Raw genomic sequence first — 27,339 nt, forward strand, 5'->3', positions numbered from 1 at the left:
AGGCTCTCACCTTCCTTTATGTCTGTGAAACCTGTGACAACAGAGACACATCTGCCAGCTAAAGGAAAGGATTTGGTGCACTTTGTCATCCGGTAAGTGAACCAGGTATTCAAACTTTCCTTAACAAAGTGATCTTGTGTATTCTGGGATCCTCAGCAAGAAAACTGCACCAACTTGTTCTACAGATTATGAGTGGAAAGCACAAATGATAACTTCCCATAAAGCAAATACTGAGCCCAAACAAAGTACTGTCACACTGCCAAATAAAAGTCATAACGATTTTCAGTACCACAAAAATAATGTACTACTGGGCATTTTAATATATTTCTATTGTAATGAAAAACTCACACTGTAGCATTTTCTGATGTAGGAAATTCCCATGCAAGTCTTCAGCTCTTTGGGGGCGCCCGGCACTCAGGTCTCACAGAAATCGTCCATGATCTCCATATTACCTGACGCTAGAAAGAAATAAGATATGATGACTTAACTTAGTTCCGAGAGAACCGTATATTGCACATAAATCCAAAATACAATTATGTATAATAATAGATGTAATAACAACTGACATGATGATGGATAGACCCACTGCAATGTTTCTTTTACATAGATTCATTTTATAATTGGTAAATGTCATTTCGCCATCAATTCACTGTTTACCTTAACACTCAATTCAAATTGAGATGGACAATGTTTCTGTATGAAATCTTATTTCACTTGCCAGAAAGTAGTCTACAAAGTATAACATATTAGCCCAGCAAAGCATTATTTAAGAGCTAAGAGTTAACTTTGAAGGTGAAGATTAAGCTCGGCCCATGACTCAAAGTTATGAAACTCTGTGAGGAGGTGGACCCTGACCACTAATTTAAAGTAGACGCTCCCCAAGCAAAGACGCCATTTTGGACGCACGATTGTTACCATGACAACTGTATTGGGAACACTGCTGGATTTAATGTTATCTGATTTGATGACAAGCAGTAAGGTTGCGCATTACATTATTTTATAGTTTATATTATTATATAGTATTTTTTTATGATTGTTGTGTGTGTTTATTGGGGTAGGAGGGGGGGGTCACGACCCAGCGGATTGATACAGGCTAATGTCACCAATGACTTAACTTAAGTGTTGCAGTCAGTATATTTCGACACCGAAAAATACAGCGCGTTTTTGTCTGAAGACTTTTTAGCCATATATTTAAAGAGCAAAACACATAGTACTCCGCAGCACCGTTGGCGAAAAACAAGCAGATGGTGAAAGCTCAAATCAGCAGTAGACTAAACTAGTCCCTCAGCGGATGAATCACGCGGATGTATATTGCAGCTGTAGGCCCCTCAGCTGATGTGAAACTAGCAGGGGTAGAGAGAGAAAAGAGGAGCTGGTGCACTGTCTGTTACAACTACAACACTGGAACAAATAGGTAACAACATTATACAAAAGGTAGACATTTTCAGTGACATCTCGGCCAACAGTCACTTGGACCTTCGAGGTTATTCAAAATCGAAATACATCGGAGGAATTATGAATCAGTGTTGCGAAAATATCTCGAATCCCGTTCCTGCTTTCCTGTTTTTTTGTGTCTAAAAGGTATCAGAGGCCATTTCTTTTTTGCTAGCTAGCGTTAACGTGCTAGCTGCTAGCTAGACAAATTGTTAATTTATCAACAAAATGTTATAAAACTGTTCCCAAAAGGCTGAATCCGTGTGTTGTAACGAGGCTGTTGTTTGTCAAAGGAATTCCATCACCATTCTGTCGAGCTGGCAACGCGTTAGCTCGCGACAACAAGGCTCGCTAATATTAATTAGCTCGCATGCCAAGGTTAGCTGGTAATAACGCTCTTGTTTGATTTGACAACGCTAAACGTCATCTACGTAACTGCCCTGCAGCAGCTAATTCGGTTTTGCTAAGGTCAGTAATTCTCTTTATGTCAGCCGGGCAGCTATCTACACTAATTCAAGCCAGCAACAACATCGTCCCGAGCGAACAGTCAATTGTTTATATTTCTCTGTTAGCGAGACTAAACGTTCGCTATCTTATTTGGGCTAAGCTAGCATTAGCTTGCTAATAGTTAGCATCGATACTTGTTGTGTAATGCCAAGATACGTTGCTTAGCTAAATCCGATGCTTGGCGTGAATGACCCTTTTAGCTTAAGTGGGAAGTGTATACTTTGTTGACACGTTGCTCGTTTAGTAGCCAACTTGTTTCTCTCTGGCTGACATGAGCTAAAACGCTAAACAGGCATTGGCCTTAAATCAGCTTAGGCAACATAAGTGATCCCCACAGCTAGCCGACGTTAGTTAGCTCTACTTGTGTACTCAACATTCGTTGTGACAGTCACTACAAGAGTGATACGTGGATGTGGCCGGACACCTTACGACTTGACAGTTATGTATTTTTGACTGTATCGTCTCATCAAACCGTGTAGAAGGTGAGCTAACTTGCGTGCGAGACGTGTATGTTTTTTCTTCTTCCTTTAAACTTGATCGACAGCCAAACACAGACCAGTGTGTCATGGCAGTCAGAATACTAAGTTAGCCTGCTAGCTATATTACGTTATCGTTAAACCGCTTGCGAAAGACGGACCTGCCGATGCTGCCATTTTCGATGTTTAGGTTAACTCTGCTGCGCTCAGGTAAATGCAACTCGGCTTGGCCTTTTACTAAAAACAATGACAGTTTCAACTCACAACAAGGGAGCGTTTAGCTTCTCGAATTTGTCTATGCGTTTACTTCGTGGGCTAAAGAGGTCGACAGACCGGTAATGTTACGCCGACTACGCATTTCCATGTAACCACTGCTACGTTAGCCGTCCTAACTTTAACTAACGAGTCTCTGATATGCGCCTGCCAGCCTTTTGGTAATTTTCTTGTGGTTAAAATCGACAGTCAGCGGAACAATCTTCGCTTTTGGGATTTTATACTTATTCAGCTAAACTACTGTCAAAATGTATGGGACTTGCTAGGACATGAGTAGCTAAACATGCTAACGTAAATCGATGGTGAGAGAGAACTACGTCAGAAATATAGGCCTCTGTAAATCATGGGTATAAATTTGGACACTGCCTTGCTTGTTTAATAGTGTAGTATAGCAAACTTCCTACCGGCGAGTGTTACGAGAGGCCGATCATCTGATGTGCCTAACTAATCAGATTATACGCGAGTGTGGTGCACCAGTTGTCAGAATGGACGAATAAACAAAGACGAGGATGCACTGTCAGTGCAGGCCTAAAATGGCCCTGTGAGCTTGCCAAGTGTGGCGTATGTTATTATCAATGATGGCAGGATTTAAACCATAACGAAACGGGTTAATTGGTAATCTTTCTTTTTCTGGATGAAAGAAAAGTATTTAGGTTGTAAATCATTAGTCATTGTCTATCAATTGATTAAATCATCCTGCTGTGTGTGTGTGTGTGTGTGTGTGTGTTTTCAAAATCTATCAATCACTCGTTATCTGTACCCTCATGTCATTGACTGATGAGAATTGCATATAAATTATACTACTTTATATGTATAAGCCATTTTTGTTCACACCTTGACGGAAATTATTATTACAACCTACCCCAAAAACAAGCTCTATTGGTCAGGTATCTAAATATAATGGCCATTTAAAGGATATCAACTACTGTTAATATTCTTTAAAGGCATTTTGAGTGGTTTATTTGATTTGCAGTTTGCCCAATGGTAGGTTTATTTAAATTTGTCTGATTTTTCTTATTACTCAAACAAATCTTTGGTTGTTGTATTTATAATAAAAATGGATGATGATGGTAATCTGGTGAATTTATGCCAGGTGCCCCTCCTGTCAATGGGCTAAATGTGCAAATGTGTACAAAAAATAAAAGGCAAGTTAGGTTTACTTGGGGTTATTATGATTTGCGCTCTAAAACAAACTACTTATTATACAAAACTGTTTAACTTCTATAACAATTGTTGTTTCTTAAAACAATTATATTATGGTTTGATATACACTGTAAATGTTGATGTTTAAAGTTAATTTACTGGTTTACTGTTGGTGGTTCGCATAAATGTACATTTAGTTGCAGATGGGAAAGTAAGATTGTGAGCTATGTTAATCTCTAGTTTTTGTTTTTAAGGAAGTATATTGACTTAATGAAATACTTTGATTAAACAATAGTACATAGTTTCTTAAAGCTATCCTAAATTGTTATTGTATCAAATTAATTGTCTGGTTCCTTGCTCTTCATCCTACTGGCAGCCTGTTTTCATGCCTAGATGAGAGGTATTGTCAGTAATAGGATTTATCTGTTTTCTCGTGGGAGTTTGTATCCTGTGATATACAATCTTTGGAAGATTGATGAGACATTCATTACCTTGATCATCTCAAATGGGCAAGAGAGGTGATCTTAATGGTACAAACGCTCAATCAGCTGTCACCTACAGCACAGCAACTCAATTTAAACCACGGACAACTCTGGTCGTTGGAAAGAGAAGACAAAAGGCATTGCATTTGGTTTGTATTCTTATGTCCTTTCTTTTTTATTGCAGTGAATGGTAGTGTCTAGAAAGGGTATGTCCCTTCAGGAGAGAGGTGCCAATGTCCAACCGGCCTAATTCCAATCCAGGGGGGTCACTGCGCCGTTCACAGAGGAACACTGCTGCGGCCCAGCCACAAGACCAAACAGTCGCAGGAAGGTAAGTCTTTAGTTTTAATCTCAGTTCAAAGTAAGAGGCCGTTATCATGGTTTGTAGGAAACATTAGTTAGAGTTTTCTCGAAAGAAATGTGTTTTAGTAGAGGGATGTAGGTACTTAGTTCATGGGCCATGTTTGTCTGTAGTTATTTTTAATTTCAACATGATGCAAAATGTTTATATTGGCCTATTTGAACAGACTTGAAGCTTATCTTGTGTTCTTTTAGCATAGTAAAATGCTGATTAACTCTCTTCTAGCTGTTTTTCTTGCTACTCCTGATCTGTTAATGAAAGAGGATATGCAGTGAATGTCAGACAAACTTATTTGGGGACCTATCAAGGCTCTTTTTTGTTATGTGGCTTAATTACAAAAACCCACACTATCACTTGCTCTTTAATTTCCAACCTTACAGGTTGCAATCAGAGCAGACAAAACCTAAAGCAAATTCCCCACCTGAAAGTAGAAGACCTAATTCAAAGGCTTCCAAAGCCACAGCCAGCTCAGCCACTGGCCAGTCCAGAGGGCACAGCTCAAGAAGGTACCCCTCCTCTCTACTTGGTGCTTATTGTGTGTGAATGTAGGCTTTTTACATTATCCAATATTGTCATACTAAAACTAAGTATCATACTTACTACTGTCATACTAAGTAAAACTCACAATGACGACACACACAAGTATTGTGCACGTGTTGTATTTGTTTTTGTTCCAAGTCTGATTGAGTACAATGAATGTGGTGTGTAATTCATCACCTTTCACAGTGTGAGGAGTTTTATAAGATCCTGTTTTGTTGTCCCTCTTGCTCCTTGGCAGAAGCGGTCTTACTCTGTCCGTGGCTTCATTTGTGTTGCAAGACGAGCCAGAGGCTGCAGGGACATCTGAGCAAGAACGACCAGGCCAGCAGTCAAAGAGCGAAGGCGCCCGTGGGCTTAAGCGAAGCGAAGCTCCCGATCAAATTAGTTCCTTTGCACCGACCCCTGCCAAGAAGCCCAAATCGCTTCCACCACCCAGAGACAATACCTCAGAGACCAAGAAAAGCCCAGCTAAGTCTAAGAAGAGATCACTTGCTTCAGAAGCACCTGCATTGTCAGGTCGAGGCCAGAGTAAGAAGAGCGGGGCCGCTGGGGCCTCACCAATCCAGAAACGGAAGAAAGCGGACTCCCTCCCCGGTCTAAGTAGCACCGCTGGGTCCCTCCCCAATCGTACCGAGGGTAGAACTGCAAAACCCACCAAGCTGGCGTCTAAATCGGCCGCCTCAGCCAAAGCTGGGTGTAGCAACGTGACGGACTCCTCCTCCTCTGCCTCCACCTCTTCCTCTTCCTCCACCACAGGCCCCAACAGCGCCACCACGCAGGGCGCCCGAGTCAAACAGGGAAAAGATCAGACCAAGGCACGACGCTCTCGCTCGGCCTCCAGCCCCTCTCCACGCCGTAGTACCCGAGACAAGGAGCAGGCTAAAACCGCAAGCTCTTCAAAGTTTGAGTGGGCAGCACGCTTCAACCCCAAAGTCAACCTGCCAAAACCCAAACTGTCCTTGCCCGGATCCTCCAAACCTGAGACCTCCAAACCTGGGCCATCAGGATTACAAGCTAAACTAGCAAGTGAGTCACATTACCTGTGTATGGAGTCCCTCTGTGAGTAATAGAAATGCAAATTTTTACTCCCAAGTCTGAGTTGATATCTTTTACAGCATGCTGCGAGGGAAGTATCTGCAAGGGTTTGTTTTAATGGGTTTCTAATTGTATGGAAAGATTGAGGGGTCAGCACATTGTTCTTGCGAGCTTGAACGGAGGTTACAACTCTGGGATTAACTGTCACATAACCTGTGATCTAAGCAGTGTCCCGGCATCGTTACAAAACCATACTCTTAACTGCTGGCAACTAATATATTCAGTGTAACTGCTGCCTTTTTTAAATGCATTACATCATACATCCACCACAGAGGTAAACTATGCAGATAAATGCTTTACTCCTAAAAATCATATCTGCAAATATAGTTCACTTTATAGAGACTAGGGAATCGCTTTGGACACAGCCAAAACCTTTAATCCAGATGTGTCTTACTAATTTGATGAACATGCATCATGTATAAATAGTTAGTGATACTGCATACAATAACGTGTTAACATGTGTCTTGACTAATTTATCTAGTTCACATTTGGTGAGTTGGGCTTCACTGAGTCATTGAACTGGCTCAGATTTCAGATTAAGTACCAGTAGCCTGAAATTGTAGAATAGCTAAATGCATAAATACTACTGGTCACTCAATTGTCAGTGCAGCACACATGTATAAATTCACAGGTATGCTAAGGCAAATTTAGAAAAATGTTTTTGTAAAATAGTCTTTATGGTGGTATTTATGTAGTCTAGTGACTTGACCATTAATCCACGGACTGCACTATACTGTTAGAGCTGAACTCCTGAGTTATGTAGAAATGTCCCAACAATTTTTTTTTCTTGATACCTGAATTTGTATATCAGCCAATACCCATGCGTTAAAAGCACATCTCCATTTTATTGTCGTGATTTTCCCATGTAAAATATTGCCAATGTGCAAGCGCTGACTAGTGTTACACTCTTTGCAAGCATAAGAGATGTGAATGAAGTAAGATGGTCACCTGTTGGTTCCTTACATTATCGATTTCGGAGCTGATGATGGAAGTAGTTAACAAGTGAGCCATCTCGCTTCTTTCGCATATCTGTTGAGTGTTGAACATGCAATCGGGTAGCGAGTCACGTGTTGTTGTTATTGTTTAGCATAAATGAGCTGATGAATGATAAAATAAGTGAAATCGGATTAATGCATAGGCTTGCATTTTAGGCTGTATCGGAGGCATTTCCGATAGGAGTATTGGAACAACACAAGAGTTATGTTACAGTTTGTCTTTTGTGTTTCTGCTTGAAGTAGCATTTTGATCTCTTTAAGATATATTCTGGTGTTTTGGGATTATCCTTGGGGGGGGGGGAGACCCATTAGTCCCCTGGGATTATCAGATAGTATTTTTGCTTGAAAGACCCATCCCTTATAACTATGGCAGTATGAAAGCCTGTTACCAGACAAAGCCATTTCTATACAGGAATTTTTGTATTATAAATTAGAGGTTCACCGATAGCAGATTTTGAAAGGGAGCAGGAAAGAGCAGATGGACAATAACCCTCCCTCGCAAAAAATAAATAAAATCCTGAAGTTTGATTTGATGGATTCCAAATTTAGAATATGTTTTACTTCTGTACAATAGACGATGCGCTGTTCCTTGTTGTTTATGACTGACTGCCCTGGATTACTTCTGTTGCGAGTCCCATTATATTGTTAAATACCAGTCTTGCAAACCATTAATATTGGTGCAGAGTCTCGGGGTAAGGAGGAGCCTCATGTGTGCAATTTCTTTCATGAATGGATAGTTACATCACTGGATTATTTGGAAGACAGAATGCGAAATTTGTAAGTAAGTTAAAGGAAAAAGTGGAACGATTTATTTTCCTCCTGTCTGCCTTTCTTTTCATGTGGACAAATACCTGATAGCGTTGTTATATGTATTTTTTTGGGGGAAGGGAGGATGACAGGAGTCCCACTTATCTGCCTGCAGTAAAATGTGCTGTTCCCTGGGACGGTTAAGGTGTAGCCCACTTTTTCTAAACCTATCGCCAAAAAGAATGCGGTCCAAGGTTTTTCGATATTATCGGAGCCCAGTTCCACCGATATGCAATAGTTTTTAAAATGTCCTATCTGCGCCAATTAAGTAGGCTAATGGCTTAATCTCTCGACCTCTATTACAGATTCATAACATAATTATTTTTCATATGGAAACCATTCCTTTTTTTGTTGCTCTCTGGTGGAGAAACTAGGTAATGGCAACAGTGTCTTTGTCATACATAGATCAGTAAAAACACCTTACTGTAGAATTGTTTCTAATTTTAAGAAAATAAACCAAATGTATTTAATGTATCAGTGTTAAAGACAAATTGTCATACAAGAACAAAATCAAAATGCTGAACTGTAGGCGGTCACCTAAACACTAAACCAGAGCTATTCTATTAGAATTCAACAAAGTCCAGTTGGAGATAATTTCTTTATGCAAAGGTACAACAAAATAATGTCTAACTGGCGTTATGATTTAGTCCCATAATTATTGAAATAGCCTCGCAGTTGTATTAAATGTGTGTGAAGGGGCTTCAACTGTGGTCATTAAAATCACTTGTTTCAGCTTTATTCCCCTCTGTTGTCGTCATTGTTGGGTAGTGAATGAATGCATTAGGATTCTGGTGGATCAATCACTTTGGGCTTTAGATGGTTTTCTTTTTTGTAATGTGCCTTAATTTCAGATGTGATTGTTGTTGAGTTTGCTCAAAATATTTGATTTGTCCCTTCTGGGCTACTGTAGAAACATGGTAGGTGCAACATGCTGGAGTACTGCGCTCCCTATGTATATATGAATGGCTCATCCAAAATGCACACTAATTATTAGTTTCAGGTGATTATAAACTGATGAAAACAGTTATGAATATTAAATTCCATTTCTGCTATTATATCCACCAAAATATTATACGCTGTCCCTTTAAACAAGTATTGATATTTGATACCCATCCCTTATTAGCTGAGGGCAACATTGCAGGACACTAGGTTAGATACAGAGATATTACAGTAGATATTTGGTGTGTATGGTGAAGTGAGTGTAAGCTGTGCGGGGTTAGGCTGTTCTAGATAGGTGACGGGATAGAAACTTAGATGGGCTCCGTGCCACGGGCCAAAATGGAGAGACCCCTCCTTAGTTGGCTTAGCTTGTTGGCCCACCAGCTGACATGGGGTATGTCTGAGGGCAGGGAAGAACTCGCACGCTGCTTCTGTCAAGAGGAAAGCGCTTCATATTTCTCTCCCCAATTCTTTATTTCTCTGCCTGTTTGTATATTTTAACACGCATAGATTGCTACTTTCAGCTATAATGGTGAGTTAGCGTTTACAATGTTTGCCTGTGATCCAATGATTCTGTGTGGCTTTACATTGCACAATGTATTTTTGGGCATGTTGAAATAGTAACGTTATTGCCACAGACACTATTTGTGATCGCATTGAATGTTTCTCGCTAGTTTTAGGTTTATTTGTAATTTTCCAGGAAACTTGGTGTGTGTGTGTGTGTGTGTGTGTGTGTGTGTGTGTATATTAATATTTGACCTGCTATAAGGTCAGTTGAAGTAGAAGAAAGGCAATGAAGAAAAGGAAAACTTTAATTAATTTGGTCTTAACTTTCTCAGTTTATTTTTATACTACTGAATTATGAGTCACATATCTAGCATGAAGGTTGTCCTGTTATAGGGCCATGGGTTTGTTACTATTAATACCAGTCTAGCCAGTGGTACAGGGCTCCAACCGCCAACACAGCCTTTACTGTATTGAAAAGTTACACATTTAGCATCAGTCTTTGCTCTTTTTCACAGACCTGTGACCAATAATCATGATATGAAGGGGTGTTTTCTATTGTGGTTGCACAGCCAGATTAATAATTCTTATTCTCTGAAATGTGTTGCAGATGCCTGTGATGGTTATTATAGTTAAATGACAACAGTTTCATATCATCTGACCTATAAATCGACACAAATAGCACTTTGGTTTATTCTTTTCTGAAAGTTTATCCTAGTCAAAATAACTTGCCACCAGTGTTTTTTCCCAGTCTACAGTTGGGTTATATGTCCCCCCCCTTTTTTTTTTCCACTGCAGGTTTGAGGAAATCCACTAAGAAGCGCAGCGAGTCTCCTCCAGCAGAGCTCCCCAGCTTTCGGCGGAGCACACGCCAGAAGACCACGGGCTCCTGTGCCAGCACCAGGTACAAATTACAGCAATGACCCAAGACTAGTATATTGAGTACATGAACTTTTGGAGCCAAAACTTCATGAGTGGTGCTCACCATTGAGGGTAGACACACAATTCAGGTAAAAACCTTGACTGACTTTGATGCATACAGGAAAACAACCATTCACTGTTATAATTCCAACCATCCATAGTGTTAAAACAACCAATAGCTTAAACTTTGAAAGCTTCTAGCTCCAGGGGCTGGCCATTTGTTCCAATAACCACAATGAGTATTTGTGCTAGTCTTCAATCTCATCCTTTTGTATGATCAAATGTACAATATAAAACTAAATATATCCAGGGGAACCACATTTCTATATCCATTTGATTTAGAGTGGTAATGCAGAGTGCTCTGTCCTTCTGTCCCTCATACTTTCAATCTGTTACTCGTATCGCAGTCGGCGGGGCTCAGGCCTGGGCAAGCGCGGGGCAGCCGACGCTCGCCGCCAGGAGAAAATGGCCGACTCCGACAACAACCAGGATGGTGCCAACTCATCAGCTGCTCGAACTGATGAGGCATCCCAAGGGGCTTCAGGTACCTATCATGCCACTTATTCATTTCTTGTTTGGTAGGAGATCAGCAGTCCTTTTTCATATGCATTTTAATCTTTGGTTTATTGCGAATTTTTGCCTACAGGGGTTTTTAAGCTTTTCCTCATGGCCTAGTTTTAATAGAAATTAGGCCATCACTTTGAAAGACTAATTTCTTTCTTTACTGTTTCAACCTTTTCCACGATGAAATCTGATTTGATATTGTCTCTGTGTCCAGCTTCAAGCTCGGTCGCTGGAGCCGTGGGCATGACCACCTCTGGAGAGAGTGAGTCGGATGACTCTGAAATGGGAAGGCTTCAAGGTACATTAAATCCCTCCCTCTCAGATTTGACAGTCAATCGCTACCGAGATTGACCATTTGTAGAGTATGCCACGATATTGTGTCTGCATGAATGAATGTACAAGTATCCCTGATGTTCAGGTATGAAGAATACGCAAACTGTTTTACCTTTTGTAATAGTTGCTCTCTAAACCTTGCTGTTTTGTCCCTATAGCCCTACTGGAGGCCAGGGGTCTCCCCCCACATCTTTTTGGCCCCCTGGGACCCCGGATGTCACAGCTGTTTCACAGGACCATTGGCAGTGGAGCGAGTGAGTACACTGCCGACCTATTCTTAAATCAGTGTTCTTCACGTTTGGTAAATAACTGATGAAACCTTCTGCTCCCCCTACCAACAGGCTCCAAGGCTCAGCAGTTACTGCAGGGCCTGCAGGCCACAGGTGACGAGTCTCAGCAGCTCCAAGCTGCCATTGAGATGTGCCAGCTGCTGGTGATGGGCAATGAGGAAACACTTGGTGGATTCCCTGTCAAGAGTGTGGTGCCCGCTTTGGTTAGTCTTACTCTGTTTGGTCATTAACCTCTCCGTTACACTTGGCTGTCCTGTATGTATTGCTTTGTGAATGATGACACATTTTCAAGGAAAATTATTGTTGTTCTCTCTGGGGTATTTGATTCCATAGTAATAAACTCTACGGTCTTTTCACAGATTACACTGTTACAAATGGAGCATAACTTTGATATTGTGAGTATGAGGAAATTTTATCTCTGCGAGTGTACTTGTATTTTGTTTGAGTCATTCATTTTTGTAAATCCACTGCTTATTTGCATGCCTTTGATCCGTGCACACAGATGAATCACGCCTCTCGTGCACTCACGTATATGATGGAGGCGCTCCCTCGATCCTCTGCTGTGGTGGTCGATGCTATTCCTGTCTTCCTGGAGAAGGTAAGACACTGTGCACTTTGTCTGTCCCTTATCGCTTGTTAATTCGCAATGGTGGGTTTTTGATATGCTAATGCGTTGCTCCCCCTTCTTCTGTGCAGCTTCAGGTGATCCAATTTATTGACGTAGCAGAGCAGGCCCTGACTGCCCTGGAGATGTTGTCAAGGCGACACAGCAAAGCCATTTTGCAGGCTGTAAGTGTTTTTTCATCCCCTGAAAACATCCCATCTCCATTAGCCACAATTATATACAGCAATCTTTTTATTTCGTCCCTTGCAGGGTGGGCTCGCCGACTGCCTCCTCTACCTAGAGTTCTTTAGCATCAATGCTCAGAGGAATGCCTTGGCCATTGCAGCCAACTGCTGCCAGAGCATCACTCCAGATGAGTTTCACTTTGTTGCTGATTCTCTGCCACTGTTGACTCAGAGACTCACACACCAGGTGAGTTTTTCCTACGTCTCAAATTGCTGGACTATAACATGCAACACAATCGCAGTAAGGGTTTGGCTCATGTGGGGGTTCCACTTGCAACAAGTTTCACATTCCTGAAATGAAATTGATAATAAACACATTGGTGGAAATAAGAAAATATGTTCACATGGCTAGGTTTAGAAAATGTCCATCCATATCTGGTGTTTTCTGTGCAAAATAAATTAACATTTTACATGGTTGTACGACAATCTGAACAAACTAAGAAATATATTATTTTCTAATTTGTTTTTCTTCTTTAAGTTTTAAACTTAAAGTGAGTTAAAGAAGTTGTGCCACTGGTAGTGTGGCCAATCATTAGGAATGGAATCATATTTTTATTGTACACTCTTTCAAATGATTGGGGGGACTTTTTTTGGTCACACAGCATGAAATTACATTTTTTTTGTTTTGCCACTGTTTAATCCTCCCCTGTATCATATCTGCCATGCATTGTATTGTTTTTTCATTTATTTCTGTGTAACCTATTGTAAAGATTCACCAATTGGATATTTTCTTGACTTCTCTTTCAGGATAAAAAATCAGTCGAAAGCACTTGCCTCTGTTTCGCCAGGCTGGTGGACAACTTTCAACATGAGGAGGTTTGTACCTCAATTGTTTTTAAGCCTTAACACCACATTTGCTGTTTTTGTGTTTGCCATTTCTGTAATATCGCCTCCATTTACCTTCCAATACTCATGCGCATGTATGTGTTTATGTCGACAGAACCTGCTGCAGGAGGTGGCGTCAAGGGACCTGTTGACCAACATTCAGCAGCTGCTGGTTGTGACCCCGCCTGTGCTCAGCTCAGGGATGTTTATCATGGTTGTGCGCATGTTTTCTTTGATGTGCTCTAACTGCCCGTGCCTGGCAGTCCAGCTTATGAAACAGAGTGAGTCTCACACACACGGTCACACCCTTGCTACTCATGACTTACACCCTGTCATTACTGTCATGCATATTTGTATACATTCTGTACTGTATGTACTCACAACACTTATGCTTAATATATTCGATGGTTACTAGCAGGTGCAGCTTGACAAATATTTAGCAGCGGAATGAAGGTGTACAATAACAATGGAAACATTTTATATTCCATGTTTCAAATCTTTCAATATATTACAAATGTAACGCCCACTGTTTATTCTCTCTGAAATGTGTTACTTGGTTATAGAATGATAATATCATTCTAACAGATACTGAGCCCCTATTGTCCTAGCAAACCCTGTTAATTATCAAAGTAGTTATTGAAGACCCCATAAATGCCAGTGGCATAAATGCCGATTAACAAAATGAATTAATTCTAGAATGAGCCAACTGGTTTGACACCTTCACAAGTACAGTCAAATGCATTTTGTAGTAATATTTTTGGTCTGTGATGAGGATCTATGACGGTACAACATTTAGCTTGTACCTATCAACTAACATGTATGTGTGTGCAGGTGCACACGCTATACTGCAGACAAACCAGTGCCTTCATTTGAACCTTCGAGACTGTATTCACGTCTGTCCACATCGACTCACAGCTCATTGTCTGCCTCTAAAATGCACTTAGCATTCAGTCTTAACTGCCCTGAGGAGAAAATCTTACGTGTTAAAGGTGCAACAGGGCAGCTAACAGAAATGTGTTTGTCTTACATTTTCTAACAGACATAGCAGAAACTCTGCGTTTCCTCTTGTGTGGCGCATCAAATGGAAGCTGCCAGGAACAGATCGAACTGGTACCCCGGAGTCCTCAGGAGCTCTATGAACTGACCTCCCTCATATGGTAACATCTATTTGCCTGACTTCTTTTCAGTGTAGAATGGGTTAAGATCATGCTATACAACAAACGTATTGTAATTTTTGGGAATTACACTGTAAATTGTGCTGGCAGCAGAAAAAATGTGTTTACTGAATTAGACATTTCTAATAACAGACTTATGACAAGACTTTGCTTTCACAATTTACAGAAACTGTACCAAATAATACTCTGCCAGGGTCCTACTGGGGTTACAAAAGTGCTACAGAACTTGAACACGGATGCAATTGTTTTGCCACACTAGTCATTTGGCAATAATTATAATTTGGGTTTAAGAAAAGTTAAATTTCACCTTATAGTTAAACTGAATTAGACAAAATGTTGCATCTTTCTCAAATCGCCCTTCTTCTTCCAGTGAGCTGATGCCCTGCCTGCCTAGAGAAGGCATCTTTGCAGTTGATTTAATGCTGAAGAAGGGCAGTGCCCAGACGACAGAGGGAGCGATCTGGCAGTGGAGGGATGACCGTGGACTTTGGCATCCTTACAACCGCATTGACAGCCGCATTATTGAGGTATGAGTGAATCACCCACATTTTGTATTATTGAAAATGAATGATATGAAATCATAATTGCTATATATGTATGTGTGTGTGTGTGTGTATATATATATATATATATATATATATATATATATATATATATATATATATATATATATATATATATGTATATATATATATATGTATATATATATATATATATATATATATATATGTATATGTATATATGTGTGTGTGTGTGTGTGTAGTGAAATATTGTATCTCCATCATCAGTATTTAAATATTAAAACAAATTCTGGTCAGTCATTCTGGACCTCGTCACACTACAAGTTAATTATCTGAAGGATGACTAATGGATTTAATCTATTAAAATGTTGCATCACAGTACTTGACAACATTCAGTCTATATACAGTGCGTCATCCTCTCAATACATTCACACACACAAATATTTGGGGCTTCCCCGTATGGAAAACTGATGTTGGGTGGTGATTATCTTGCCCTGCAGACAGCACACCAGAACGGGGAGGATGAGATCAGCTTGTCAACCCTGGGCCGTGTGTACACAATTGACTTTAACTCTATGCAGCAGATTAATGAAGACACAGGAACAGCACGTGGTATCCAGAGGAAACCCAATCCTCTTGCCAACCCTAGTACAGGTAATGCAGATCTTTTCAAATAACCTTTGTATGACGGTACATTGCATTATGTCATAAAATAAGATCCAGAAACACTCGCTGTTGGGGTCTGATGTCTTAAATGTTTGTTAGCCTACAGCTCTACTGAGTAGGATGGCAGCTGTAATCGGCTTGGAGTCACAACAGTGACCCAGTTTCATGGCAATAATTACTGTAGTTAGTTATCATTTTATGATCAGGTAAATCCACATTTACTGCGTGCAAGTCAGTTGAATTTTGTCAACAGATTCTTGCCGCATTAACATCAACTTATGTGTGAGAAATGTGTTCTTTTCTTTGTTAAAGCAGAGATGGTAGTCAACAGCATGCTGCTTTTGTCGAGTCTTTTACAATTGTCTGCATGTTTTTAGCACAGCTTCTCCATTGAGTGTCAGTTGAGCTGTGGAAGTCACTTTGTTGTTGAGGAAATTAACCTGACCGGTTCACTGTCTTCCTCCAGGGAGTCACCAGGAGGTTCGTCGAGAGGATGCACGAGCCCAGTTGATGAAGGAGGACCCTGAGCTGGCAAAGTGCTTCATCAAAACTCTGTTTGGGGTCTTGTATGAGGTGTACAGTTCATCGGCCGGCCCTGCTGTCAGACACAAGTGCCTTAGAGCCATCCTCAGGATCATCTACTTTGCTGATGCAGAGCTGCTGAAGGATGTGCTCAGGAACCATGCTGTGTCCAGGTATCAGTTCACTGCGCTGTGGACTTCTTTTAACATTAAAACCGGTTCAGAAGGTTGTCTGAAATGAAGTTAATAACTTATTTTAAAAGAAGAACCGTGTAATATTTATAAGAAACCAAATCATTACTGGTGACGATCTTTGAGTTGAAGGTGACTTGACGTTAATCTATTTTTTTTGTACGTTTTATTTCTACAGTCACATTGCCTCCATGCTATCCAGCCAGGACCTGAAGATTGTAGTCGGTTCTCTTCAGATGGCTGAGATCCTCATGCAGAAGCTGCCTGACGTCTTCAGTGTCTTTTTCAGAAGAGAAGGTAGCGTATAATCATATTTTAAACTCAATGATATCCTCTACTTGGCAGATACATGACAAACATGCTTTAAAGATGCAGAAGACTTGCCTCCTCTGCTAAAACTCCATCCTAAGGATAAACAGATAACATGAACTCGCTCAGCTTCTGCCTGTTTTGACACATCTTTGTAGCATTATCAGGGATCAGCAATCAGACGGCATTCATGTCAATCTCCTGATTACATATTTATTCCTGAATGTCAGCTGATTATTCTTGCCAGCCAATCAATAGGGACATTCTTTATTAAGATCACATGTATTTTTCAGTTGCCCGATCGGACGAGGCGTTCCCTTTGCCCCAACAGAGTTAATGCTGCCCTGATCCCATTCCACAGTAGACAAAAGAAAGTCCCCCCATCTATTGCTTCCAGTCCATTAAGCAAAATGTCTCCTGCTGTTTGTTAACATTTTGGCAGTAAGATGCGGTGCTACCAATGTTTTCCAGTGCCTTTTTCTTTACATAGCCTGGCTTTTGCATTGATCTGCAGTGAATCAGTCCTCAGCCAGATCCAAGTGATTATCGCCCAACTGGCCAGTAGTTGCTGTGTATTGTGCGGTTTTTGAAGGATTTATACAATTTCCGTCTCTCCTTTCTCTCCAGGTGTGATGCACCAGGTGAAGAACCTGTCAGAAGCTGAGAGCTTTTTAGTCACTAGTCCCCCAAAGGCTTGCCAGAGTGGTACTGCCAGTTTGTGCACTACCACCATCAGCACTGCATCCACCACATCTGCTAATAATGCAACTCCTGATCTGGGCTCACCCAGCTTCCAGCACAGCATGGACGACTCCCTGGACCTCAGCCCACAGGGGTGAGTGTATGGCCACTTGTGGCTTTGGTTTGTCTGTTTAGACTTATTTAAAAAGAAATGTGTTTCTAGTACAGGCTACAGTGCTAGTGTCACCCTGGAAACTTATCTTCATTAACACAAATTGCATTTTCATCCTGTGTTGAATCACCCAAAAGCAGTTTTTAAACAATTTGGTGCCTGAAAATTAGCTCCACAAGTTCAATTGACTATGGTAAATTGCATGCAGTGCTTAATAAATGCACAAATAATGTCTGATGCTCAATGTATACTGATGCTCCCCCAAGAGCATCATAGTAATTACACTTTCTCTTCCATCAAGGCGGTTAAGTGATGTCCTAAAGAGAAAACGGCTTCCTAAAAGAGGGCCCAGGAGGCCCAAATACTCTCCACCAAGAGATGATGATAAAGTAGACAATCAGGGTGAGTTGAAGTGTTCCTGTATGTGTGATGTTTAAGCATCCCCACTAGACACCTTTTGAGACATGAAAAGGAAATATCGTCACTTTCCTAAAAATTATGGCCTAAGTAATTTTTTGACAAATTATTTTCTTGCCTAAATCCCCTCCTCATGATACTGGCCACCTCTGGTAAAATCGACTACATCCTCAATTGAACAGATCATGCGATTCTACCCCTATAGTATAACGGCCTAAGTCAAAAGACAATCTGACTGGCAAATTTACAAGCTTTTTAATAATGCATTTTGAAGCTAGCAATTTAGTTAGCATTTTTGTCAATGAAAATCTCACTCAAAGATAATATTAATAATAACATAATTTGACCGTTATTACAGTATGCCTGTTATGCAGTGTCTAGAGGCAGCTTGTGCACCCCTATTACATTGGTATAAGTCTTGTTTTCTGAAAAAATGACTTGGGCCATTATTTTAGGAAGGTGACAATATTGAACACTCTTTTGTCCAGTATTTTTTTCTCAAAGCACATCTGCAATATTTCATAGATTTGATCAGCCAGCGAACTCCTGTACTAGCAGTGTGTGATGCGCCAATCACTTTAACTATCAGCCTGACGCAGATTCTGTTGCTGTTCAGTCATTTGTGATAAATTGACTTGTTTAGCATTGGCAGGTTTGTCAATGAATTGAAATGTCATTTTGTGACCTTTGATGTATAATTTCTAACCCATGAATAACCCTCCTAATTTACCTTTTTGGGTTCTTTACAGCCAAGAGCCCTACCAGTACTCAGTCACCCAAATCATCCTTCTTGGCCAGTCTTAATCCCAAGACCTGGGGCAAGCTGGGTGCCCAGACCAACAATGCCAACTCTGAGCCCTCACGCACAGCGGGAGTGAGTGGCCTGGCAAGGGCTCCTCCCAAGGACTCAATTTCCAATAACCGGTACGATGATGAGTTTCTACCACAGTGTTATTCCAAATTGTGTGCTCTTTTTCTTGTAACGTTAAGTGCCAGCTATTATGGAAGTAATATGTGTTGTACTGTATGTAATCAGTGAATTATTTTTGTGTTTGTAGAGACAAAATAAAAGCCTGGATCAAAGAACAGGCAAGTAAGTTTGTGGAGCGCTACTTCAACTCTGAAAATGTGGACGGCACCAACCCCGCACTGAATGTACTCCAGAGACTTTGCACAGCCACCGAGCAGCTCAACCTGCAGGTAAAACATCCACGCCCCCATTATTGAACAGCAAGCATAAGATAATAACATTACCTACAAACTGAAGTATATGTATTCTTGTTTTGCATATTGTCCGTTGAGATTGTTAAACCTGAAAGGTAAACTTAGAGAATGATGCACGCCTGTACTGACACACTTATCTGAAGATGTGTTTTGTTCCTGTTTCCCAGGTTGATGGCGGTTTGGAGTGCCTGGTGGAGATCTCCAGTATTGTATCAGAATCCGATGTGTCGTCTTTTGAGATCCAGCACAGTGGGCTGGTGAAGCAGCTCCTGGTCTACCTGACCTCCAACACCGACAGGGACTTGCTTAGCCGTGATGTGCGGCTGAAGAGGTTCCTCCATGTGTTCGCTAGCTGTCCGGTGAGAGACTAGAAACTGTGCAATGCACCATATGACTTTGGCAGTCTAGATATTCAGAATTTGATTTGAACCCCCTTTTTTTCCCCCCTTTCTTTTGGTTTGCAGGTTCAAGGAATGGAGCCTGTTGGTCGTCTGGACCCAACAGAGAATGGCGCGTACCTGGCAATGGTGCACAAAATGAACAGCTGCCTGAGCCAAATGGAGCAGTTCCCTGTCAAAGTGCATGATTTCCCCAGTGGAAACGGCAATGGCAGCAGGTATGTGGCTTTTTTTAATGTATGTTTTGTTAAAATTAACTTTATATTCAAAACATGTATGATTTAGTTATGAAAGTGTATAGTTTGATATACATTTAAAATGTTTTTAAATGCATCTTTCCAGGGGCTCTCAGGCACTGAAGTTCTTCAATACACATCAGCTTAAGTGTCAGCTGCAGAGACACCCAGATTGCACTAACGTCAAACAGTGGAAAGGCGGCCCTGTGAAGATAGACCCCCTGGCCCTGGTGCAAGCCATTGAGAGATATCTTGTTGTCAGAGGTGAGGGACTGTAGTAGTTTTCCATGTGCCTCCCTTTATGCAGATGGGGCCACCATCAACTGGGAATTCTCCTTTGGCACCAGTTTGTCCTCCACATTGTCCAAATGTTTAAAGAGTTCCTTTTGACTGTTCTTAAAATGTTATTCAGCGTTTCTTTATCTGGGTTGCTAACTTGAAATCTTGTTTGTACAGGTTACGGCCGAATCAGAGAAGAGGACGAAGACAGCGACGACGACGGTTCAGATGATGAAATCGATGAATCGCTGGTATGTCACACCGTTGATGCCAAATAAGGCACATTTGTCAACAATACACCCTCAATCCTGTGTTGATGTGTATTGAGAGCGAAGTCCTGCAACGACTTCAGTATTATCAATCAATCATGTTTTTCATTGGTTTCCCAGGCGGCACAGTTCCTGAACTCTGGGAGTGTGCGTCACAGACTACAATTCTACATCGGTGACCACCTGTTACCGTACAACATGACGGTCTACCAGGCTGTACGGCAGTACAGTCTTCAAGCAGAAGAAGAAAGGGAGTCGACGGACGATGAGGCAAACCCGCTTGGGCGAGCTGGCATCTGGACCAAAACGCACACTATATGGTAAAATGTTTTTTTTCTTAAAATAAATTAAACTTCTTTTTTTCTTGCAGAAGTCTTCTGACTTTAAGTTTGTCTGTTGTGCATCTTCCAACTTTCTTAACCTTCACTGCCACTTAAAACCGAAGAGCTATGCCTTTCTGGGATTTGTTTTATGAATGTCATTAGCCAGTCCTTGAAGGGTCAGAAATTGTTTTCATCGTGTTTCATCATTTACACTAGTGGTGTCTCGCCATGCATATGTATTTGCCAAGTCTTTTATATACTCTACAGTGCATTGGGAACTACAGTCGGTGATTAACACACATACTCACCAACAGTTGGACTCTGAAATGATTATTGGCCTTAGTGCATTCATTCCTTGAAATATTCATAAACCAAGAGTCTCGTTACATGCTCGTCAAAGCATGCAGAGACATAACGTCCATTCTTTTTTCCTGACAGGTATAAGCCTGTGAGAGAGGACGAGGATGGCAGCAAGGACGCGGTGGGTGGAAAGAGGGGCCGAGCACAGACTGCTCCCACCAAAACCTCACCTCGCAACGCCAAGAAGCAGGATGAGCTGTGGCATGGTGGGATCTTAAATATCTCCTAGTGAAGGATTTCTCAAACTACATTAAACATTGCCAACTACCTCCTGAGATAATAATAAATACATTTAATAAAATCTGGTCCTGTGCAGATTTAGGCAAAACATGCATCATCTGTTTCTCTCTTTTACATAGCTGTGTATAAACGGTTGTATAAGTAAGGATTCACATTCTCGGGCTTAATTGTTAACTGCAACAAATTAAAACGCAGTTGAGTGACCAGAAGAAGCACGTTTTAATCACACAGCTTCTCATCGGTTGTTTCTTAAGTCTTAATCTTCGCAGTCAGATTCATTACTACTGTTCATTCCTGTCCCTTCCAGATGGTGTGTGTCCGAGCGTCGTCAACCCCTTAGAGACATACCTCAGTTCGGAGCCTCCAGAGACCATAACCTTTGATGACCCCTCTTTAGAGGTCAACCTGCTGCTGAGGGTCCTGCACTCCATCAGTAGATTCTGGTTCTACCTGTTTGATGTAAGTCTCTTTCTTAAAGAGTCACACGAGGAAGGCAGTGACTTGTTGGTGGTTTGTTATGCGTGTGTGCAAGTAACATGAAGATGTATAATCATTTTGGTTGTTTTGCAGAATGCTGTGTGTAAGGAAATCATCCCCACCACTGAGTTCATCAACAGTAAGCTGACAGCCAAAGCTAACCGTCAGCTACAAGACCCGCTGGTCATCATGACGGGGAACATCCCCACTTGGCTTATTGAGCTTGGAAAGACCTGGTACATGTTTCATACTTCTTCTTTTTTAAAGTGTGTTGTGTATCTTTGCTCCAGAATTCATTTTAGTGTCAATTTTTGTCTGAAATGACTTTTGAGGTTCTCACATACTGGGTTCTCTCTCTTTCTCTCTCCAGTCCGTTCTTCTTCCCCTTCGACACCCGGCAGATGTTGTTCTACGTAACTGCCTTTGATCGCGACAGAGCCATGCAGCGCTTACTGGACACAAACCCTGAGATCAACCAATCAGATTCCCAGGACAGCAGAGTTGCACCACGTCTTGACAGGAAGAAGGTACCATGTTTTATATTTTATTATTATTACATAACAGTTGTACTTGTTATGTTGCAGTGGATGAAAGCCACCAATTGTATACAGTGTATCTAAATAGAATGTAAATAGCCTTTTTAGAATTGTTTGGAACTTTTTCTTATTAAAATGTGAAACATTTTGGTACCTCTTTGTTGTTTTTAAGTATAGCTCTAATAACGTTTTTTTCTAGCTTAAACTTAATTTCTTTCCTTCCTTGTCTTGTGTTTGCAGAGGACGATAAACCGCGACGAGCTGCTAAAACAGGCCGAGTCTGTGATGCAGGACCTCGGCAGCTCCAGGGCAATGTTGGAGATTCAGTATGAGAACGAGGTATCCGTTATGCTCAAACTGAAAGATGTCTTTCACTTTGGTGCAATAAAATGCTTTTTTCTAAAGTTATTCTAATTTTGTTATCTTCCTCCAGGTCGGCACAGGTCTCGGCCCCACTCTGGAGTTCTACGCTCTGGTGTCTCAGGAGCTCCAGCGGGCTGATCTCGGCCTGTGGAGGGGCGAAGAGGTCACACTGCCCAATCCTAAAGGTACAAACTTTCAGACCCACCGACAGTATGATGAAAAGCCTGTACAGTTAGTGTTAGCTTTGACTTTTCACTCACAACGTGCCACAGCGAAATGTACTTATTTTAAATGTAGAGTTCTTTGTCCCGGACTGATCTTGTGTTTGAGATGGTATGTGATTGGTCAGACGTTTGTAATATTTCTTTCCAGGTATGTCCTCACTAAGAGGCCCATGATTAGACATGTTTCTCTCTAGTTATGATTGCACTAACAGTAGATTATAGTGCCTTTGTGAAAGTGAATGTAGTGACTTTACTCTGACCATACTTGTGTCTTTGCCCCAACAGGAAGCCAAGAGGGGACAAAGTACATGTTCAGCTCCAAGGGACTGTTTGCTGTTCCCTTCGGACGAACAACCAAACCAGCACACATAGCCAAAATCAAAATGAAGTTCCGTTTCTTAGGAAAGCTAATGGCCAAAGCCATTATGGACTTCAGATTGGTAACTACCTCTATTTTCTGTTCTATGTTTTTTTTAAACAGACTGTTCTAATGCCAGCGGTAAATTAATCTTATTTAGACCTGTTGCAGTAAAAACGTTCAGGTGTCTGCTAGCAGTCGAATACATTGTTGTTGTTTTTTGCTGAAACGTGTATTAGATGTCAAGAAGCAATATTTGAAATATTGCATAGCTTTTTCATGCATGTTTTTTTTTTTAAACTGACTTACTGAACCATTTTCCTCTCGCTCCTTTTTCCTAGTTGGACCTGCCTCTGGGGCTGCCATTTTATAAGTGGATGCTACGGCACGAGGTGTCCATATGCTCCCATGACCTGGTGAACATTGACCCCGGTGTAGCGAAGTCCATCCAGCACTTGGAGGATATCATTCGCCAGAAGAAGAGGTTGGAACAGGACCGATCACAGGTGAAGCACAGCACCGAGCACTTCATGCATTGGCACCAGAGTGTTAGTGTGGTCCGGGGATTCCTGGGGGAGTTTTCATGATAGCATCTACCTCTAAAAGTCCATCATTAGTCTCCATTGTAGCACAAAATGTAATCCACTACCATCTAGTTATGACAGAGCTTAGTTTTTGTCTGATATGATCCCCCAATACTGTAATGCAATAGTTTTCCCTCTGTCTCTTCGTGAACTTGTGTTTGTTTGTGCAACAGACGAGGGAGACCCTACAGCAGTCCCTGGAGAGCCTGAACATGAACGGCTGCTCAGTGGAGGACCTGGGTCTGGACTTCACCCTTCCAGGATTCCCAAACATTGAGCTGAAAAAGGGCGGCAAAGACTTTCCAGTCACAATCTACAACCTGGAGGAGTACCTCAGGGTATGTGAAATAGTTTTTCTACAACGGTCTCTCGGATTTATACTTTTTGTCTATCTTTTTTTAATTGTTCCTCTTATTGCTGATCGTTTCTGGGGCTTCATGTTTTCTTTTCTTTCCCTCCAGCTGGTGGTGTACTGGACTCTAAATGAAGGAGTGTCCAGACAATTTGAGTCATTTAGGGAAGGGTTTGAATCCGTCTTCCCCTTGCATCACCTGCAGTATTTCTATCCAGAGGAGGTAAGCACGTTTCTTTCTACTTCTGGTCTCTTCTCTTTTTGAATAATGCTGTATTGTAAGTCAGTTTGGGTGCATGCATAATTATAATAATACAAATGAAATGCATACTGTTGCATCTCTCACCTCAGCAAAGTTTGAGTTGTTTTCTTGACGTTTATTGTGCCTTCTTTCTCTTTAATTCTTTCTCTCCTCCGTAGCTCGACCAGTTGCTGTGTGGCAGTAAATCGGAGACGTGGGACGTCAAGACGCTGATGGAGTGCTGCCGACCGGACCACGGCTACACACATGACAGGTGAGACCAAACTCTTTATTTATAACAGAGCATCATTCAACATGGGTCCAGACTCTCTACGTAACGTATATATCAGTAAACTTGTCTCAAGGCAACTGTTTGACCAGTTTTTCTTCCCATGTTTTTGCAGCCGCGCCGTGCGGTTCCTGTTTGAGGTGCTGAGCAGCTTTGAGGCTGAGCAGCAGAGACTCTTTCTGCAGTTTGTCACAGGAAGCCCCAGACTGCCTGTTGGTGGTGAGTCACCTCACATGCACAAACTCAGGGCTTGACATTAAGCTTTTTTAGCCTCTTGGCAAGTAGCTGATGTGTTTTACTGGCCCGATAGCCAAATCATACTTGTTGTAAATGGAAAATGTACTTAAAATAAATCAAACAAACAGTGATTGGGACAGTTAAACACTTTTCTCAAAATTATCCTGTTACTTTGTTATTCTCATATAGGGGTTATTTGCATGAAAGCAATCAAATAATCAGTACTACTAATGCCCCCGCAAAATGTTTTAATCAAAGAAAATATTAAAATAAATCTGTCATTTCCAAATGATGTATTATTAAACTGCTTAGAGCTAGCGTTAGGAACTCATAATACAGGTCATAATTCCCTCTAATATCTATTTTATATTGCTCTAAAATCATCTGCTTCAAAGAACTGTATTCAAGTTTCTCACAAACTACATTTTATAAGATTACATTTGAACACATCCTATCGCTGTACTTTAGCAATCTGACCTGCTTTTTAAACGGCTGTCTACAGGTAATGAGATCTCTAAAGTAATCTAGCATTACCAAAGAAAAAGAAAGACATTTTCTTATATGACTATAGAACGTGAAGCCATGTCCCTCGTATGACTTTGCCTGACGTCTGGTTCTTGTGTCTCAGGTTTCCGGAGCCTGAATCCCCCTCTGACGATTGTGAGGAAGACGTTCGAGTCCACAGAGAACCCGGATGACTTCCTCCCCTCAGTCATGACCTGTGTCAACTACCTGAAGCTGCCTGACTACTCCAGCATTGAGATAATGCGAGAGAAACTGTTGATTGCAGCCCGCGAGGGCCAGCAGTCTTTCCACCTTTCCTGATCTCTCCACATCTCACATTCAAAATGCCTTCTACAGCGACTGATGAAATCACGACTTCCTTCTTAGTTTTTTGTAACCACATACATTAAGGCTACATGTACAGCCTTCTTGTTAGAGAAAGCAGCTTGCAGAAAAATTAAGACTTTACATATATATTTGCTGCCCCGGTCTCTCAAAAAAATATTAAAACAAACTGAAGTGTTCCATGACTCACAGAACTTAAAATATACAAAAAAGAGAGTAAAACCTATATCAGTAGTTGAGTAATGTTAAAAAAATTAAAAAAGATGAAAACATCTGGTTGACATTTTAAATTGCATTGCTATGTGATATTTAAAAAAAGGGATGTCTCCTCTCCAGTGGTGGACAACGTCACTGGGAGTCAGGGAGGAAGAGGAAAGGGGGGGTGGGGGGATCCATCGAGCAAGCTAGGTTTACTTTAGCTCCAAAGATCATTTGTACAGACAAATTTGCAGACTTTGCTCATTCTACACATTTGATAGAATAGCTCTTTGTTCTCATGTCTCTTCCCCTCAGTTCGTCTGTTCGCATTTTGTTCTGTATTATATTGACCCCAGTTTGTGTGTTGCATTTTTGGTTCGGCTTCCCCTCCTTCCCCCGTGTGTCTTTGCTTAAAGTTGTGGAAAAACGAGAGTTGCAGTTGGTTGAATGCGGGTAGTGATGAGCGTATATTATCTTTTTTTTTTTTTCTTTCTTCTCCCCTCTTCCCAAGTTGAGATTGTGTTCTGGCCTCCTTTATAATAGAGAGCTTCAGCTCGGATGAAGAGTTGTAACCAATGTGTTGAAGTTTTGTTTTGCTCTTATTTTGATAGAGTTAGTGTCTTTCTGTTTGGCCCTACCTGATGTGTAGGGTTATCTTGGTAGACCAAGCTCTGAGCAACCCTCAACACATAATGTAGCTGGGCAAAAAAAAAATTTGGCTGGTCTCATTTTATCGTTTCATGGCCAGATAGCATTTCAAGTTCATTTACGGAATAAAGTTTATATGCAGTTTCGCACCCTGTTTAAAGGTGGGAATGTCTGCTTTACCTTTTTTTATTTTATTTTTATTTTCTATATTGTCTTTATTTCTTGCTGTAGTTGATAATTATTATTTTCTTTGCACTGCTGGCTTGGAACAAACCGTGGTGTGCACCTGCAGTCTATGGCCAGGGGAGGGCGCCACTGTATGTTCTCCTGGCCCAATCGTTCATGTGCTGGTTTCTAAGATCTGCAATAATTTACTGCATCAGGTTCATGTTTTTACCTGAACATAAATAAAGTAACTGTTTGACTCCTCTTTGGTCATTTATTTATCCATCATCGCGGCACCGCGTTGCTCTTGTGAATCCTTCACAGCTGATTGAACGTTTTTAGATACGGGACACAGGGTTCTTACGGTCATGGAAAACCTGGAAAAATCATGGAAATTTGTTATATCTTTGTTCATCTCGTTCATTTACGCCGAGTTTGAAATAATTAATATGCTTTTAAAAGAAAGACGCTGAAAATATAAGCAGGCATCTATATAA

At 41.1% G+C, this 27,339-nt stretch overlaps 1 protein-coding gene across 1 annotated transcript; it reads left to right on the plus strand.

Annotated features, from left to right (window-relative positions):
• The first annotated feature begins 1,371 nt into the window (after positions 1-1,371).
• trip12 (thyroid hormone receptor interactor 12) lies at positions 1,372-27,106 on the plus strand. The gene is made up of 42 exons (XM_079224853.1): positions 1,372-1,414; positions 4,500-4,646; positions 5,057-5,182; positions 5,455-6,242; positions 10,355-10,460; positions 10,885-11,021; positions 11,256-11,339; positions 11,533-11,628; positions 11,716-11,867; positions 12,024-12,059; positions 12,167-12,262; positions 12,361-12,453; positions 12,539-12,700; positions 13,261-13,329; positions 13,454-13,619; positions 14,378-14,495; positions 14,884-15,040; positions 15,535-15,688; positions 16,167-16,395; positions 16,592-16,710; positions 17,350-17,557; positions 17,877-17,977; positions 18,742-18,916; positions 19,051-19,192; positions 19,384-19,575; positions 19,681-19,832; positions 19,957-20,114; positions 20,307-20,380; positions 20,519-20,718; positions 21,160-21,287; positions 21,629-21,780; positions 21,892-22,034; positions 22,169-22,325; positions 22,575-22,673; positions 22,768-22,882; positions 23,207-23,361; positions 23,621-23,785; positions 24,037-24,201; positions 24,325-24,438; positions 24,636-24,730; positions 24,861-24,964; positions 25,611-27,106. The coding sequence occupies exons 2-42, from the start codon at positions 4,549-4,551 to the stop codon at positions 25,805-25,807; spliced, it is 6,177 nt and encodes a 2,058-aa protein (XP_079080979.1). The 5' UTR covers positions 1,372-1,414; positions 4,500-4,548; the 3' UTR covers positions 25,808-27,106.
• Positions 27,107-27,339: the final 233 nt, after the last annotated feature.

Source organism: Taurulus bubalis, assembly GCF_910589615.1.
Source record: "Taurulus bubalis genome assembly, chromosome: 10".
NCBI lineage: Eukaryota > Metazoa > Chordata > Actinopteri > Perciformes > Cottidae > Taurulus > Taurulus bubalis.

Excerpts from the sequence above, each read along its gene's own strand:
- trip12 (XM_079224853.1), top strand. The coding sequence starts at position 4,549 with ATGTCCAACCGGCCTAATTCCAATCCAGGGGGGTCACTGCGCCGTTCA. Across the intron at positions 17,558-17,876 it reads CTGGACCTCAGCCCACAGGG|GCGGTTAAGTGATGTCCTAA; the intron begins GTGAGTGTATGG and ends TCTTCCATCAAG. Across the intron at positions 17,978-18,741 it reads TGATAAAGTAGACAATCAGG|CCAAGAGCCCTACCAGTACT; the intron begins GTGAGTTGAAGT and ends GGTTCTTTACAG.